The sequence below is a fragment of the Cyprinodon tularosa genome, unplaced genomic scaffold, assembly GCF_016077235.1.
Source record: "Cyprinodon tularosa strain WSP-4 unplaced genomic scaffold, ASM1607723v1 ctg53, whole genome shotgun sequence".
Lineage (NCBI taxonomy): Eukaryota > Metazoa > Chordata > Actinopteri > Cyprinodontiformes > Cyprinodontidae > Cyprinodon > Cyprinodon tularosa.
In genome coordinates, this window is record NW_024039263.1 from 1,463,971 (window position 1) to 1,480,708 (window position 16,738).

A 16,738-nucleotide genomic window follows, 5' to 3' on the forward strand; every position below is an offset into this window, starting at 1 on the left:
AAAAAAGACTAAATATTAGGGAGATGGTCAGGAGGCCTTCAAGCTCATCAATTAATGGTCTACTACCATTGGAAAGGGAGAAAGCTGGTCATTTTCAACCTTTCACAATGTTTATTATTTTAAAAACATAACTGGCTTTTTCTATTAGACATAAAACTCTTCTTTTTTGATAAGCAAAAATGATGTTTTATTTCTATCCTTTAGGGGCATCGATAATTACAAGCATATTTTTAGGTTTCTTTGTTTATAACAGGTGTCATGACTCAGAACAAAGGACCCAGTATTCAGGCAAGGCCGACAGTGTGATTATTCAAAAAGCATTTATTGAAACAATAGGCTGCTGATCTGCAGTAGCAGCGGCTAGGGCGCCTAAGGCAGGAAACTCTGCAGAGAGGAAAACACGGGTTACTGAACATGTAAATCTAACGGAGGAAGATTATGGATGTGAGTCGCTAACCTGGTTTACAAGTTTAGTCCATGCCCACAGAAGGAGGTATGATCCAGCCGGTGGGTTGCCAACAAGATGTGGTTGGCGCCACCCAGAGTTTCCCGGATGCTGCAGCCCTGAGAATATGCAGGAGTCTGAAGCCAGGCCAGGCAAACAGATCAGAACAGGAGCAGGCAGGCTCAGAGGTCCAGGAGTCTGAAGCCAGGCCAGGCAAACAGATCAGAACAGGAGCAGGCAGGATCAGAGGTCCAGGAGTCTGAAGCCAGGTCAGGCAAGCAGATCAGAACAGGAGCAGGCAGGTTCAGAGGCCCAGGTGTCCGAAACCAGGCCACGCAAACAGATCAGAACAGGAGCAGGCAGGTTCAGAGGTCCAGGAGTCTGAAGCCAGGTCAGGCAAACAGATCAGAACAGGAGCAGGCAGGCTCAGAGGTCCAGGAGTCTGAAGCCAGGTCAGGCAAACAGATCAGAACAGGAGCAGGCAGGCTCAGAGGTCCAGGAGTCTGAAGCCAGGTCAGGCAAAGAGATTAGAACAGGAGCAGGCAGGCTCAGAGGTCCAGGAGTCCGAAGCCAGGACAGGCAAACAGATCAGAACAGGAGCGGGCAGGCTCAGAGGTCCAGGAGTCCGAAGCCAGGACAGGCAAACAGATCAGAACAGGAGCAGGCAGGCTCAGAGGTCCAGGAGTCCGAAGATAAATCAGCCAAACTGTTCAGACGGGAACAGGCAGGCTCAGTGGTTAAGAGGCAGAACAGGATCAGGTAATCAGAAACACTCAGGTGGGCTAAAAACACTCTCACCACTGAGATCAGACTGGAACAGTCAGGCTCAGTGGTTGAGAGACCAAACAGCTCAGAATCGAGAAATCAGAAACACCAAGGAACTCTAAAAACACTCTCACCACTGGCTAGAGAGAACAAGAATAATCTGGCCCTGATGACTAGATGCAAGCACCTTAAATAGAGGCAGGAGCAGGTGGATCAGATAAGCAGTGATGAAAAACCGGGAAGAGTTAGAGAGGTGAATGGATTTAGTAATTAAGCCAGTCATCAGCACCAAGATCATGACCCTTCGAGTCAAAGTATGCATTCGATTTAAACAATTTACCAACATTTCCATGATGCATTCACCAATTTATTGATAAATTGTTTTGTCCTAACAGAGAAATAGCCAGTTGCTTTAAATTAAAAAAAGTAATTTGTTCAGCCAAAGTGTAAGTTCTTTATTATGGATTAGGATTATTCTATTATTACAAACTGTATTGGAAATTGTTCTGCCCTGATAAACAAAAGACATTCAGGTCTAATATTTGACCAAACTTGGACCAAATAATGGATAATTAAGCCTCCTTTCCTGCATTGTATCAGTTGGATCCAGGTTTAGGTGCTTCAAACCATGATCTCACAGACCGATCTGTTGTTTTAAAGAAGATCTAATTTCTGATAGTTTTATTGTACCAAAACTACAGAATCTAGCACCAAATAAAAAGCTGTTTTTGTGTGATTTCAAACCCAGGTGTGTAATCACAAATCAAGACTTTGGAGCTACAATAGTAGCTTCAGACTTGCTCATAGTATAACCTACTGTCCTGTGTTGTAATGCACCGTCAGATTTTAGGAACGCCTTTCTTCACTTTCTTGTATATTGTTGTTTGGTGTGTGGTGCTGTAATACTGAAACTCTATCCTGTCATTCCTTAGGGACCTCCTGGAGCTCTTGGAGCAGAGGGCAGGCAAGGAGAAAAAGGCGCTAAGGTAACAATTATTCCCTGCTTTGCTCAAGAAAGTCAACTCAGATGACTTCTTTTTAAAAGATAAATTAGTTTCAATTTCAGACAACATATAAAAATCTGGATACAACTTTAAACTCTATTGTTCTGCTTCCTGAACAAGGATATGATGATACGATAGTCTTTGTTTAGTTGTCATCCTCCGTAATTTGCTTATTTCCATGAGGGTAGAAATCCATACATATGTTGTTCTCAGAATCAATTATCATCAGTTGACTCAAGCAGCACGATCCGTCCTTTTATTGCTCCTGCCATAGAATGCAATTACTTCAGGCAAAATATAGTTAAAATGTGAAGAGTTTTGTGATCCTTCAGTAAACTTATCGGTTATTTCAATATTTGCATCATGTAAAAGCCTCTCAGCATGAAAAGCATTCTGCTTCTTGAAACAATCTTACCCATCTGAAACAGAAAGCAGTGCAGCTGTTTCCAAGTGAAGCAGGAAATCCTGTGAAACTGTGTTTAGAGCTTTGCAGTAAGCCTGTAATCTCCACTTTCTTCTCAGCTCAGACTTGATTTACTGTAACTTTTCTCCATGTACCCCCATGAACTGCCTTTTTTATTCTGACGCGGTCGGTATTCAGCACTAGAACATCTATTCTTGTGTCTGTTCTAAGGTTTATTCAAAGGACCAGAGGGGAGTATTATTTCAGAACCTCGCTTACTTGTTGACATTTGAATGATATGCAAACTGCATGATTATTTTCGACTCTATAGGCCTGAGTTCTTATGAAAAACACTCTGACACTCTTAGAGGCTTCAAAGACGGCTTGACAACAAGACATCAAAGTTAATGCGTAGTACATTTTAGAGGTCATCAGACAACATGATTTTGTAAAGAGTACTCCAACAAGTTCTATCGTTTTTCTACATTTATATTTAAATAAAAAAATTTAAAAACACCGGATGTTTACTTACTTTATTGGGCACGAATTTTGGAAATAAAAACAGTGTAGTTCCTTCATAGGTTAAAAAATATTGAAAATTATTACTTGTTTTCTGTCTAATTTTGATTGTTTTTCTATATCCACACAAAGGGTGAAGCAGGTGCTGAGGGTCCTGCTGGTAAAACGGGACCTGTTGGCCCCCAAGGACCTCCTGGGAAGCCAGGTCCAGAGGGTCTGCGTGGAATCCCTGGCCCTGTTGTAAGTCATTACAACCAAAGTGATTTTTGTAGGATTACATGATTCCCAAGGCTACTTCTACCTCTTGAATTTAATTTACATGGCATCCTATTACAAATGTATAATATGAGACAGTACAAATGTATGCCCCACTTCTCCATCTGGTGAAAAATTTGGAGCAAAAGTTCCTTTTGTATGAATGCTGCTACAAAGCGCTGTAGCGGTGTTCTCAAAGAGACATGAGCCAACACCTACAGTGTACACACGTATAGAAGCACTACTAAGGCATGATGATAGACTTCATGGAATAATCAATACTCCCATTTGGCTTATACTTTAGTTTTACTTGTTTATTCCAGCACACTTTCCCTACCTGTTTGGGCTATTAATCATCGAGTTGCACACAGGAAATCAATGTTAGAGCGGTGAAAATACAGCAGCCCATAATGCTCTCTACAATTGAATGGTTTTTCACAGGGTGAACAAGGGCTGCCCGGTGCCCCAGGACAGGATGGTCCACCAGGTCCAATGGTAAGTATCCAGAGTCTGTACTGCCTTCTCTCTCTGTCTGAATTCATTTATGTAACCAGATTTCTCTCTCTTTAGCAAACTTCCTACCCACAGCCCACTGAACCAAAATGCCTGCACAGTTTTGCCCTTGTTGACCTCATATTTTATGGATTTTTCTTGTCTTATTTGATTACATTTGTTTCATTACACTCTCTCTTTCCATCTCCACCCTTTCTTCTAAGAGAGTTTTCTAATTGCTATGATTGATTTTTCTGAGGGAAATAAATGTTTCAATGCATCTGTCATGCAGGGTCCTCCAGGTCTTCCAGGCTTGAAAGGTGATCCTGGCTCGAAAGGTGAAAAGGTGAGTCCCTCCTTCCCTGTTTTCTTTTATCAAACTGCAACCTCCTTCATTTTTAATTTAAAAGAAAGCCTGACATTATTTACAGAAACATCTAAGTAGCAGAGCAGGTCAGAGCATAGCCAGAATTACATCATGCAAACAGTATTGGTGCTTTTACCTTGTTTACCTTGGTATATTTACCATGTTTTCTTTTAATGATCTTTAGAAAAGAAAGTCATTTTTTTGTCTTTGCTCCTGGAAGAGAAAATGTTTTCAAAGCTTGCATGAAGCAGCTGAATATGATGTATCACTCCAATCTGTCCAATCTTTCTATTTTGCTTGCTCCTACTGTCACATTTGCTGGTGAAGAATAACTGCTAAGGATATTCAGACAGGGCACATTACTCTATCTAAATTGCCTCCCACATCCTGACTTGATGGCTTGAGAGAAACTATTTGAAAGCACACAACAGGATCTGTGTGCATGTGTGTGGTCTACATTTTTAATGCTGTTGTATCTCAGGACCCAGCTCTAGCTTGCTTATTTCAAAAGTTGTTGCTTGTCTTTTGTGGATCGACCTCTTGCATTTGCAGAGAGATTCTTTCACATTTGCTGCAGAGGCAGCCTCCTGGTTAACCCTCTGAAAGTGGGGTAACTTTCAACAAGTTAAAGTAATCCTGACTGAAAGATCTAGATGTTTGATTTTTCTGACATATATGTTTGATTTGACAGCCTTTGGTGTGTTTGTTTTAACCTTGAAGGGTCACCCAGGTTTGATTGGTCTGATTGGACCCCCTGGAGAGCAAGGAGAGAAAGGAGATCGAGGTCTTCCCGGGCCCCAGGGTACTCCCGGTGGCAAGGGTGATGCTGTAAGTACTAGTTGGTCTTCAACTCCTACAGTGCCTATCCTGTTTGCCCTTCAACTGTAGTCAAATGTCTGGTGACAATCGCTGTAGTTTTAACTCCTAGCTAAGCCCTGCAACATGCATTCTCTCACGGAAATAGAAGCAAAACTTTCAATTGGCTTAACATTTTGTTAGGTAGAGTATAAGATATAGTCACTCCAATGCTTTATACGGTCTCTGTTACCGTTTTTGAATTATCTTCAGAACGGATATTACCTTTAAAGATCAAAATCATTTAGAGCTATGAAGCTATTAGAAAAGAAATCTTGAGAATTTCATTACATGAATTTCTCTATTTTCTGCCCTTATTGAAAACTATGCGTTTTGCATTGTATTTAAAACACAAGCATTACAATAACCCAAGCAAAATATGTAATTAATATCCCTCAATTAATATCTGACATTTGCAAGAGAGTGCACAAATTTTTCAATCTAGTACATTTCATGACAGATTTTTTTTTTCTTTCTGTAATTTGTTTAGCCTTTGTTATAGCCTGGGAAGAAGATCTTGTTCTCCCTCGCGTTCCCACAGCCAGGATGTTCTATAAAGGTTTTTGGACATATTGCAGAACACTTAATTTTTATGTAGAATTCCGCTATGTTTAGCACCTGAAAGTAACACTTCTGAAAAAATAAATAACCCTTGGTCAGTCATATCTGCAGCAAAGAGTTTTTATGTCGGCACAACATGGTACAACATATGAAGTTTCCACTCTTTTTTTCCTTCTGGTAACCAAATCAGGGTCAATTAAGCTAGTCCCAGTCTTAATGAATTTCCTTTAGACAACAACAAGCTCATTTGGAGCACATGTTCAGTTTGTGACTAATTTTCTGTTAATTTAATGATTTTTTTAAATAGTCTCACAGTGTGAAACTAGCATTAGGTTGTTAAAAAGACATAGCAATAAACCTGACATAGTTAATTCTGCCCCATCCCCTCCAAGTAGGAGTAATGTTAAAAGCAGGTAAAGCCTCTGGTTGAACAGCAGCCTTGATTCATTTTTAGCTGAACCTTGCATCACGATTGAAAATGGAGCTTTGCTGCTTAAAGTGATGCATTAGATTGAGATGTAGCTTTATGAAGCTAAAATGCTCTGTATTTTTGAAGGGATTGGGAACCGTAATATGCAATTTGCCATTTCTATTTTTGAACGGGGCAGAAGGTGCTGTTTTATAAAGGTCTCCTTGGTGAGACAATGATCTTGCCGATTAAAATAAATACACATCATGACACTTGGCTTATCATTAGAATTGCATTTGCTTTTTTTCCGTGAATACTAACATTTATTTGACATCCCGTTTCATGCTGTGTTTTTAGTATCTAGGTCTGATTTAATGCGTCAGACTAAAACATTATTTTACATCCACCTCTTACACCCTAAGGGGGTATAAATACATTTCTGCCTGACAAAAACACACAAAAGTAAATAACTTATAGCCTCAAAGCTATTAGATTTAAGAAGAAACTTTTGGTACCTCTGTAAAGGTAAGATGTCATAGAATGGTTTTCTGGTGTCAGCACCATTGTAGCTTTGACCCTGCCTGAAATATTAGGGACAAAATACAAAATATTTTGCATTTTTTGAACCTCGCCAAAATTTTCTTTGAAATAAACATTGCAAAACACTACCAAAATATTATTTATAGCACAAAAAAGTAGTACAGACTTTCAAATCTAAATGTTGTGTAAAAATATACCAAATTTGGACTCAATCAGATGAATCATATTTATTTTAGAATGGTATTAGTGAGAAATTTCTTAGGCGGAGAGGCCATTCTGACACATTTATCCATAAATGTCACCAAACTGTGCCAAATATGTTTTTTACATCAATACTGGGGGTTTGGTAAAATTACGAGGTCACGTAGCAGCTGGACCCACCGGTGGGTCCGTAGGGTTCAAGGGGTTAATGAATCTTTATTGTTGTTTTAGGGTATTAGTGGAGCTGCTGGTCCTCTAGGTCCTCCTGGTCCCCCTGGTCTACCTGTAAGTATTTTACTTCATTAAACGTTTAATGGAATTGAGGTTCCCTTATAGAAGGACTTTGCCAAATAACTGTTGTGTCCCATGTGATGCAGGGTCCTCAAGGTCCTAAGGGAGCTAAGGGTTCAAGTGTAAGTACAAACCAGGCTATTGCATGTACAGTATGTATAATAACTTAGTTTTAATCACGCCGCTGTGTGTTTTTTGCAGGGTCCTGCTGGTCCAAAGGGAGACACTGGTTCAATTGGTCCTCCTGGTCCTCCTGTACGTGTTTTTAGACCATCTTAGTGCATCTTGTGATTATGTATGTTAAAATGATCATAACTACACATGAGATAGAGTTAGTAAACCTCTCCTTCTTGTATGAAATCAGGGCCCCCCTGGTGAGGTTATCCAGCCTCTACCCATTCAGTCACCCAAGAAGACCAAGCGCTCCAGTGACACCCAGTCAGATGCTGCTGGCTTCTGGGATTATGGCCAAGGCATGGAGGACATCTTTGGCTCACTCAACAACCTCAAACAGGACATTGAACGGATGAAATACCCCATGGGAACACAAAACAACCCAGCCAGAACATGCAAAGACCTCCAACTGTGCCACCCTGAGTTCTCCGATGGTAAGCCTTAGCCCTGCATCTACCCACGTCTATGTGTATAGAAGGAGTTAAAGGTTGGAGCATCTCTTCTTATTCAATTTGATAAAACAAAACACTGGATTGGTTCTGGACTGGATTGGTTCATTTCACATCGGAGGGGGAACCTAAAACCTAGATTTCTTTTCAGTGCCTATGTAGGATTTTATCTCTACACTTTCTTTAAGTTTTCTATAAAAAATATATAAAATTGTACTTTGTAGATTTTTTGTAGTTGATGATGCAGAGACCATCAGCTGTTCTGAAAGATGATGTTATGTGTTGGATGCAAATGCAAAAATAATCAGACCCTGTGGAAACTTTCCATATTTTAAACTCTATGTTTTTTCATCTAATAATCACTTAATTTTGTTGTACCTTATTCTGATTTTATGTGTTCAAGCCAGAGATAGGGGATCAAAAGTCAACTAGTTGAACTAGATGAACCAGGTTTAACCTGTGCAGATTGGACTCACCTTTTTCAGTGGATGGGCAGATCAAATACATGACATAGAAATTACTTGACTCCAGTTCCCCCATCTCTGGTTCAAGCTGCACAAGGCAGGTCATGTTTCAGTGCTTATGAATAACCCAAGATCATCAGACTGAATAAATGGCTTCATTAAAGCCCAAAACAAACACAACCTACAACATTCCTTTACATTCATCTACAGCAACAATGACTTTCAATGTGTTCTGATAGCTTGGCAGTTTCAAAGTATTCTTTCATCTTAGATAATGAATTGATACACATTGTGCGGTGATTAAAGCTTGAAATTCAACTGATCCCTACTTAATAATCAAGTGATGTCCAAAAGCCATTGGTTGGATTTATTTAGAGGTATATGAATACAGAGGGTTGAGTACAAATGTTGCTCAAAGTTTTCATAATTTAGTTTTTACAATTTTTTTTCCTAATTCACAGTGCTGCAGTAGGTTAAGGGGTTCTAACACCTGAACTCCCCAAAATGGAACAATAAAGTTTTATGGTTGTAAAATATGAAGGGGATCGAGGGGTTTAGATGAATTCGTAATTCTGCTTTAAGTTTCATACAACAAAAGATACATATGAAAAATGTGCAAAAAAAATCATCTTTTGTCATTTGTCACACTTTGTAGTGGACTAAACCATTTTTCTGTGTTATTTGTTGACATCAGATGAACCGAATATGTCCTTGGTTCTTTTCAGGGGAGTACTGGATCGATCCAAACCAAGGCTGCTCTGGAGACTCTTTCAAAGTCTACTGTAACTTCACAGCTGGGGGTGAAACCTGCATTTATCCAGATAAAAAATCCAATGGAGTGAGTGATTTTGGCTTAACACAACTAACCTAACGACCCTCTCTCAACCTATAATAGGCTTCTTGCTGGATTCGTGGCATAGTGTAGTTATCAAAGAAGGATGTGTTCTAACCTGGGGAGATTTTTGTAAACAAATGAATGTTTCCCCTGACACTGGGAAGTTTATTTGAAAGAAAAAACAAGGAAGTCTTGTTTTTGTTACCACATAATAATCTAAGATCTTATCCCCAAGGCTTTGCTTTTATACAACAAACAGTTTTCATGTTTTCCTCTTGATTGATTGCACGTTATAATATCCATGATGATATTCACAATTCCCACGCATTTATTTGTTTTCTTTTGTTGTTTGCAGGTCAGAATATCCTCTTGGCCTAAGGAGCTTCCAGGTTCATGGTTCAGTGAATTTAAGCGCGGTAAATTAGTAAGTGTTTTTGTTTTTCATCAATTTCCTCCTGGTCTAATCATACTTCAGTCTGGGCTTCATCCTCTGTGTTGTTCTTGAATTCTCTAAGTGCCTGTGATGGTGCTCGGAGTTTTTACTGCTTTCAGTAAGTTTTCATGCAGAAATTACCAATGTATGCTTCAAAAAAGCTCAAACTTTTATATTTTAGATAAAGTCTAAAGAAGAAGGTAATTCAAGCGGACAAGAAGTTATTTGAAGACATATTATGTGCAGTCAGATGTGTCTCTTTTCATGTAGTGTCAGAATATTCCCAATTCCAGATAAAAACTCATCTGTAGATCCTAATGTTATGTTGTAGAAAGAGAGATAGAGTTTTGTCTTCTCTACCTGGTTTATATTTTTATGTCTTTCATCAGAGGGAACATTTTTCATTGTCAACCAGTTCATGCCGTCACTGAACTGAAAGAGCTTTCGAGAATAACAGCTTAAAGTTATGAAGGTCATTTATTACTAAGAATGAGATTCAATGTCAATCAATGCATTAGTTGTATTGAAGCAAATTTCACCTTTACAAAATATCTTATGGCTTCTTTATGTAAACTGTGAATTTGAATTTTATTAGAGGGTTTGAGTAAACATGAGGTCATTTTTTTCTAGAAAATGTGTGACTTTTTACCCAAAAAAGCAAGCAATATGGTAGTATTTATACAAGACTTTTAAGATAAAGAGATATACAGTAATGTAATACCTACTGTATTTACTAATCATTTTTATGTTCATTGTAAAAAAAGTAAATCAACATTTTTTTCTTCTGCTAGGAACATTGTTGCAGATACAATAATCTTAACCATTATGCTTGCTGATTATTTCAGTTCTGAGAAATAGAATCAAGCAAAAACACAGAATAAACTTGCAGCAAGTTTATTTAGAAAAAAATACAGTTGAATTTGTCTTTTTTTTTCCTGCAAATTGTATGTCCTTCTGCAAGATGAATGGTAGTGAGCAGGAGCAGCCAGTTTAAGGACAGCACTGTTTCAGTTGGCAATCCATACAGCCTTGGAAAACTCCCATCTGTTTCTGGTATCTCCTTAAACCAAAGGGATGACATCACAGTATTTTTGAGTGGCTTGGATTTTAGGAGAGTTTGAAAATTTGATATATTTTTCAATTAAGAAAAGAAAAAAACAGATAAAACATTCATAAAAAATATAACAAAGCCTGAACAAGAACATCAGGAAAGTAACTGAAGCTTTATAGGGATGTTTAAAATAATACATCTAATACAATGAAGAGGTGAAGCAGATATATACATACTAGAAGAAAAGATTAACTATAATTTAATTCAATAATACTTAATAAATCCCAAAGGGAAATTATTCTTCGATACAGCCCATCCAAAGCATGGGAAGATGAGGTGTTCATGGCCCTTCTGCCATTAAAAGCGTTGCCCTTAAAAGGATGAAAAAGGACATGCAATATGAGAGCTTTTAACCTGAAGCCATATTTTAATTGCAATGCACAACAGCTTTGCTTTGCAAGACTATAGTAATTATCTATATTTTTTCAGTAGTACTTAATTATAAAAACGTTTATTTTACATACAGTTGTTCTTAAAAGGGTGCATACAGTTCCCTTCCACTAAAGAAAATGATAAATTTACACTAGTAATTCAAATAACACCAAACTGAAAAATTTATAATAAATACTAAATGCTAAACGAAAAACTCTCCCAGACAAATTAAAGCAGATTACTCAAGAATAGCGAACCAACATACCTGTCAACAGGTGCAAAAGTGTGACTAACCATTGGAGAAATTACCTGAATTCAGTGATCACCTCAAAGTGTATATATACTATACTGTTATATTCCAAATTAGCATATTGGTACTAATCTCTTGTAGATATCCACTGATGCATGTGTTTTAAGGGAAATACCAAAACTGAATATTTCGACATCAGTCTAACCAATCTGCAATATGTACTCCTTATTATCTGGGAGCAATTTAATATCGTTTCTTGTCCATATTACTTTCTCTTTCTTCAGTCACATGATAAAAATTACGCATTGATTACAAAGGTTACACAAGTCTTAATTTAAACAAAAATGAATATTTCTTACAAAGCATGGAAGACTTTAACAATGGAGTAGGCAGCAATTCATCCACTTCAATAAATGTGCTTATGATATTAAGGTATCAGATAATATCAATGCTAGTCAAGTTAAATAATAATAATATATATAGTCCTTCTGGTTTGGACTGAATTGTTCCAGTGGGACATCCTAATGGCGCTGAAAGAATAATTCAGTCAACCTCTTAAACCCTATAATATATCATGTCCTACAAACCTTTTTCAAACCCTGTTTACGCAGGTCAATGGCACTCGGACATCAGTCAATGGGTTTATATTGATCTCCATGCGCTCACTTCATCACAACCCAACAGCTGCACATTACCCTAAAGCATCTTCTCTTTTTTTTTGCCAATGTTGTTCTGGCATCCATGTGAGCACTGATGGGAAAGTTGCTGGAGGCAGTAGTCAGTTGGGGTACCTGAATTGTTCAGCCTCTAAAACAGTCCTGATAGTTTGAGCTAGAAAAGGCGGTAATGAGCTATTTGTTTGGAACGGTTAATATTCTCAACCAACTGTTTAATCACCTCAGTGAGATTGTTCAGTGTTGATAAGCGGTCTCTGTCTTTAGATCATCATCTGTCTCTCACTGGAATACTTTTAGCTAATACTAATATTTCTGTATAAAAGAAGTAAAAATATTTATTAAATATTTTATATAGGGCGTTGTGTTTCAGCGTCAGACCACTTAGGTCCTCATGCTCGCTCATTTTGGCTGCTTTCAACTAAGAAATATTAATGTTTTGTCCAATCTGTGTGCAAAAATTGACAGAAAACATTTAGACTATATGAGCAGCGCACGATTAATAAAATCTGCTTTGATCAACCCAGAGAGAATGAATGCAAGATCTTTGATGTTTTAGTTTGATTTTCTACCTAATGTGCGCCCACCCCTGCACTTTAGAGTTTTAAGATGATATATAATTAACACTGCTTTCAAAACAAGTTGGATGTATTCATTAGGGCAGCATATACACCTCTTTTTCTGCATTAATGTTGAAGTTGCAGATAAAGAAATGAGCTTTTAGCTAAACCCCTGGATAGATGGAAACAGGTACATCTAAACGATAACACTGTATCATCAAAAGGTTCATTTGTTTCAGTGATTGAATAAAAAAATTAAAACTGAGTGCTTATTCATTATAATGGCTTTCATATCATAATACACCATTTGTTTTTTCAGGAAATAAGAATGTGGGTATATTATAAGAAAAGATGTCATTTTAGATTTGAGAAGACAATGCATTTTAAGCAGCTTAATTAAAAAGTTCTCCATTTACTTATCTTCTGTTTTCTTGTTTTCCCTGATAGTTTTCCTATGTAGACGCTGATGGAAACTCGATCAACATGGTGCAAATGACCTTCCTCAAACTACTGACAGTCTCAGCCAGGCAAAACTTCACCTACAACTGCCACCAGTCTGTGGCATGGCACGATGCGTCCAGCGACAGCTACGATAAGGCGCTGCGGTTCCTGGGCGCCAACGATGAGGAGATGTCTTACGACAACAATCCTTACATTCAGGCCATCTCAGATGGATGTTCGGTAAGCTGTGTGAATGAAGAGAAACTGAGAAGTAGTGATGAACTAGTGAGTTCATCACTAGTGAGCCATGATTGGCTGATTCGACTGTTAGTCAATTCTGATTTTTGTTAAAGAATTATCATATTGGAAGATAAAATAGCATAACATTAAGTATAGCATTGCCAGACATCTCCACTTTTCATACCTAAAAAAAATGCCTGGGGGGGAATTTTAAAATCGTGCGGGATTTTGGTCAGAACTGAGCCGTCAGCACCGCAGTAAAGTTGGTTTTAAAGTTGGATTTTGGATATTCAGGCTCCGCGGAGTCAGCGGGATCTAGCAAACGGTTGATCCATCTGAGGGACTCCGATGTCGGCCAGCGTGTCTCAGCTGCTCCCTCGTCCCACACGCGGTGGTGCAGTTAGGGACTGTCAACAAATATTTGAACCAAGCACTCTTGAGAAACAAAAATCTATAAATTCCTTATGTTATGACCAGCTAAGATGAAACTAATATAAAATCATGCCAATAGATATGGTATGTTATGCAATTTTAAAATTGCATAATATATGTTTTAAAATTTAAAAATGTTCAATTTTTAAGATATTTTTAAAGACAAAAGTTGGGACTTTTCCTCAATAGCCTCCAGGTCATGTGACCTACTGACTCAAATTCTTTGTGAAATTGTTTCACTACATTAGCCTGATGAGGCACACTCATTTTCATTCCATTTTCAGGCTTTGTATATCTTAAACATTTTTTATTACCAAAATAATTTATATTTCTTTAATAGCTTTCAGGTCATGTGACCCACTGACTCCAAATCTATGTATAATTGTTCTACTACCTAAGCCAGATGAGGCACACTCATTTTTATCCCATTTCAAGCCTTTGTATATTTTTGCCTTTGTCTGCCCTGTTGGGGGTGGGGCACGGTAAAGCAGGTGGGGGGAAGCATACCGTCACCTGGTCGGGTTCGGTTGCTCCGTCCCCAGCTGGTTCGAATGCCCGGTCCGGTCCGGTCCAGTCAGCGGACTAGCAGCTCCCCCCTAAAAAAAGGGGCCCTCCTTTTCAGAAACCCAAATTTGGTCACCATAAAAGAAGAGCAAAAAAAATTAGTCATTTTAAACTGTTTGACTTGAAATACTGCAGGAGATGGAAAACTTAAAAGGATAGAAGCTGAATTATTTAATCAGCTTTTGGTGATAGTTTTGCAACATAATGTTTTGCTACTGTTTGCTACTGTTTTGCACAAACAACAAGCTAAGATTTATAGATATTTTACCATATTTCCTGAGTTCTTACAAAAAAACCCTGCAAAAATGAACAGTTCTTTTTGTCAGTCAGATAAACATTTGCCTTTCCAAAGAACATTGCCTAATTCTTGATCAATACCCTATCACAGACCTCTGTATCTAATGGCGGGCATACTCTGTAAGATTTCTGTGGCCTTTTAGGGACGATTTTTCAGTCCTGCGAAAATGTTTGGATCGGGCCAAGATTCAGCCTTATTGTGCACCCTGCATCGCATACAGTAATATAGAGGAGCTAACGAGGGCTGATTAGCCTCTCACAATTACTTCCAGATCGGGAATCATACAGTCAGATAACAATCAAACTTCAGTCGGCCCTCCTGAAGTGACCGTGAGTTGCTGTTGAAGCAGAGTTACAAGCCGATTTACCTAAACATCGCATATTGTGTATGTGCAAAGAAGGGAACAAGTGTGAGCAGTTTGATTGGTTCAGAGCATCAGGGTTAGGGTTAGTGTAAGAACAGATATCATGAAGTGTGAACTTTTTGAGCTGTAGCTGAAAACAATGATTGAAAATGTCATACAGTGTACAGTATAACCGTCTTAATATTGTAGCTAATAAAAAGTTCTCTATCTTAAAATTTTTAACAGTTTATCCTGTTTTTAAATTACATAAAATGTGAAGAGACTGCTGTCTTATCTTGGTTTCAAGTCAAAAAATTTCTTTATCTCTGGTTATTTTTTAAATTATTTTTAGTTTTTTTTACAGATTAGTTGTTATTAATCTCTATTTGTTTTCTGTCTCTCTTGCTGCAGACACGACATGGCAATGGAAAGACTGTATTGGAGATCAATACTCCCAAAATTGATCAGGTTCCAATCGTTGATGTCATGTTGACTGATTTCGGAGACCCGAACCAGAAGTTTGGGTTTGAAGTAGGACCTGTCTGCTTTCTTGGATAAACAAAATTCAAACAAAAGACTTGATGAGGACAGCGAATAAAGTCAAGCCAGGACATCCTGGGTGCCACCAAGCCCCCATTTTAAGCCCCGCCCCCACCCTTTTCTATGCCACATGCAAGTTTTGAATGAGAGTTGACGTAGCAAACATGTCTTTCCATGTATGCTCGTGTAATCCTGGAAATGCGTGTTGCCCTCGTAGGGCCTGAACCACATGACTAAAGCACGGTAGAAAAAAGGGGGAAGGACATCAGAGCGAGTGGCTGATGAGAAGAGGTCGGAGGTGAACAACAGACGGGGTCTGGTGACATGAGGTGAAACAGATCTCTTCACTGAATTCTCCAGGTGCTGTGATGAAAATAACAACAATGGTGCTGATCAAAAAAAAAACACAAAAAGTATATAGTGGTGCTAAGAAAGAAGGTGTATTTTGATAATTATAAAAAAATGTAATTATTATTTTGTACAATACTGTTATTTCTAAATCCACTTTCAAAACTTGCATGTGTATCAGAACCTGCTTTGGGCTCAAATGTATACAGAGTAAGTTAAATCCATCATTACTTCTGGTTTTTGTCATTTTTTCTCTACATTCCGTGTATTTGTCATGAAGCAAATAAAAACAAGCATTTAAATAATGTTCTATTCCAAATTAAACTGCATGCCCCGTTGTATATACTGTCTGTCCAAAGCTTAAGGTTTCTTGCTGTTTCACTCTTGTGACTGAAGGTGAAACAATTGCATCTTACACATCAGCACAAATAGGGCAACATCTCCCACTAATGTTGTGATCCTGTGCTCCTAGAAGGCAATTACGTCCTCGTTTTTATCTTTATTTAATTATATTTGTTGTTTTTGTTTCTTTCGGTTTCACTTTTTATGACTGGCTTTTGCTTCGGTTGTATACCTCAGAGTTTCTCAATAACCTTTAAAAAAGCAAGGATTCTATTCCCTGTATATACCCTGATTTAAGAAAAATAAATTTATATATTTTGGGTGGGGATTTTTTTTTTAAAGAGAGAAAAAAAAACACCTAAACTGTTAGACGTCCACTGTTCAGATCCTTCTGTGAATGCAATGAGAAGCCTTTGCAGTAACCAACTTTTGTTACTAAAATGAGAAAATGTGTCATTGTGCTGTTTTTTTTTTAGTTCATTTAAATATTAAAAATGGATTCTAAACAATAGTGAATCAAACGTCTCAGTTTGTAAAAGATGTTGGGGGAGAAATTCATCATGAAACGCACTTTGCTACAGGTTTAATAGGAAAATGCCCACATTTTTTATTTAAATGTATTTTCATGCAAGAGAAATTAGGTCTGTACAAAACAAACAATATTTCTAAAAGAGAGAAACCTCAATGAAAGCTATTTTTTTTTATTATTCTCTCATTATATACAGAATTGTCAGGAAGTGAGTTAAACTTTTGTGAAAAAA

At 37.9% G+C, this 16,738-nt stretch overlaps 1 protein-coding gene across 8 annotated transcripts in view; it reads left to right on the top strand.

Moving 5' to 3' along the window:
- The window catches only part of col11a1a (collagen, type XI, alpha 1a), a 121,921-nt gene extending 105,435 nt beyond the window's left edge, over positions 1-16,486 (top strand). For 7 of the 8 annotated variants that reach the window (XM_038304257.1, XM_038304254.1, XM_038304258.1 and 4 more), the window contains 13 exons: positions 2,143-2,196; positions 3,269-3,376; positions 3,833-3,886; positions 4,176-4,229; positions 4,971-5,078; positions 7,048-7,101; positions 7,194-7,229; positions 7,309-7,362; positions 7,472-7,715; positions 8,920-9,032; positions 9,385-9,453; positions 12,877-13,110; positions 15,159-16,430. In XM_038304257.1, the coding sequence (XP_038160185.1) occupies positions 2,143-2,196; positions 3,269-3,376; positions 3,833-3,886; positions 4,176-4,229; positions 4,971-5,078; positions 7,048-7,101; positions 7,194-7,229; positions 7,309-7,362; positions 7,472-7,715; positions 8,920-9,032; positions 9,385-9,453; positions 12,877-13,110; positions 15,159-15,305 (1,329 nt within the window). In that variant the 3' untranslated portion in view covers positions 15,306-16,430. Of the gene's footprint in view, positions 1-2,142; positions 2,197-3,268; positions 3,377-3,832; positions 3,887-4,175; positions 4,230-4,970; positions 5,079-7,047; positions 7,102-7,193; positions 7,230-7,308; positions 7,363-7,471; positions 7,716-8,919; positions 9,033-9,384; positions 9,454-12,876; positions 13,111-15,158 lie in introns of all 8 variants that reach the window. The other variant, XM_038304255.1, reaches the window with a different exon arrangement.
- Positions 16,487-16,738: the final 252 nt, after the last annotated feature.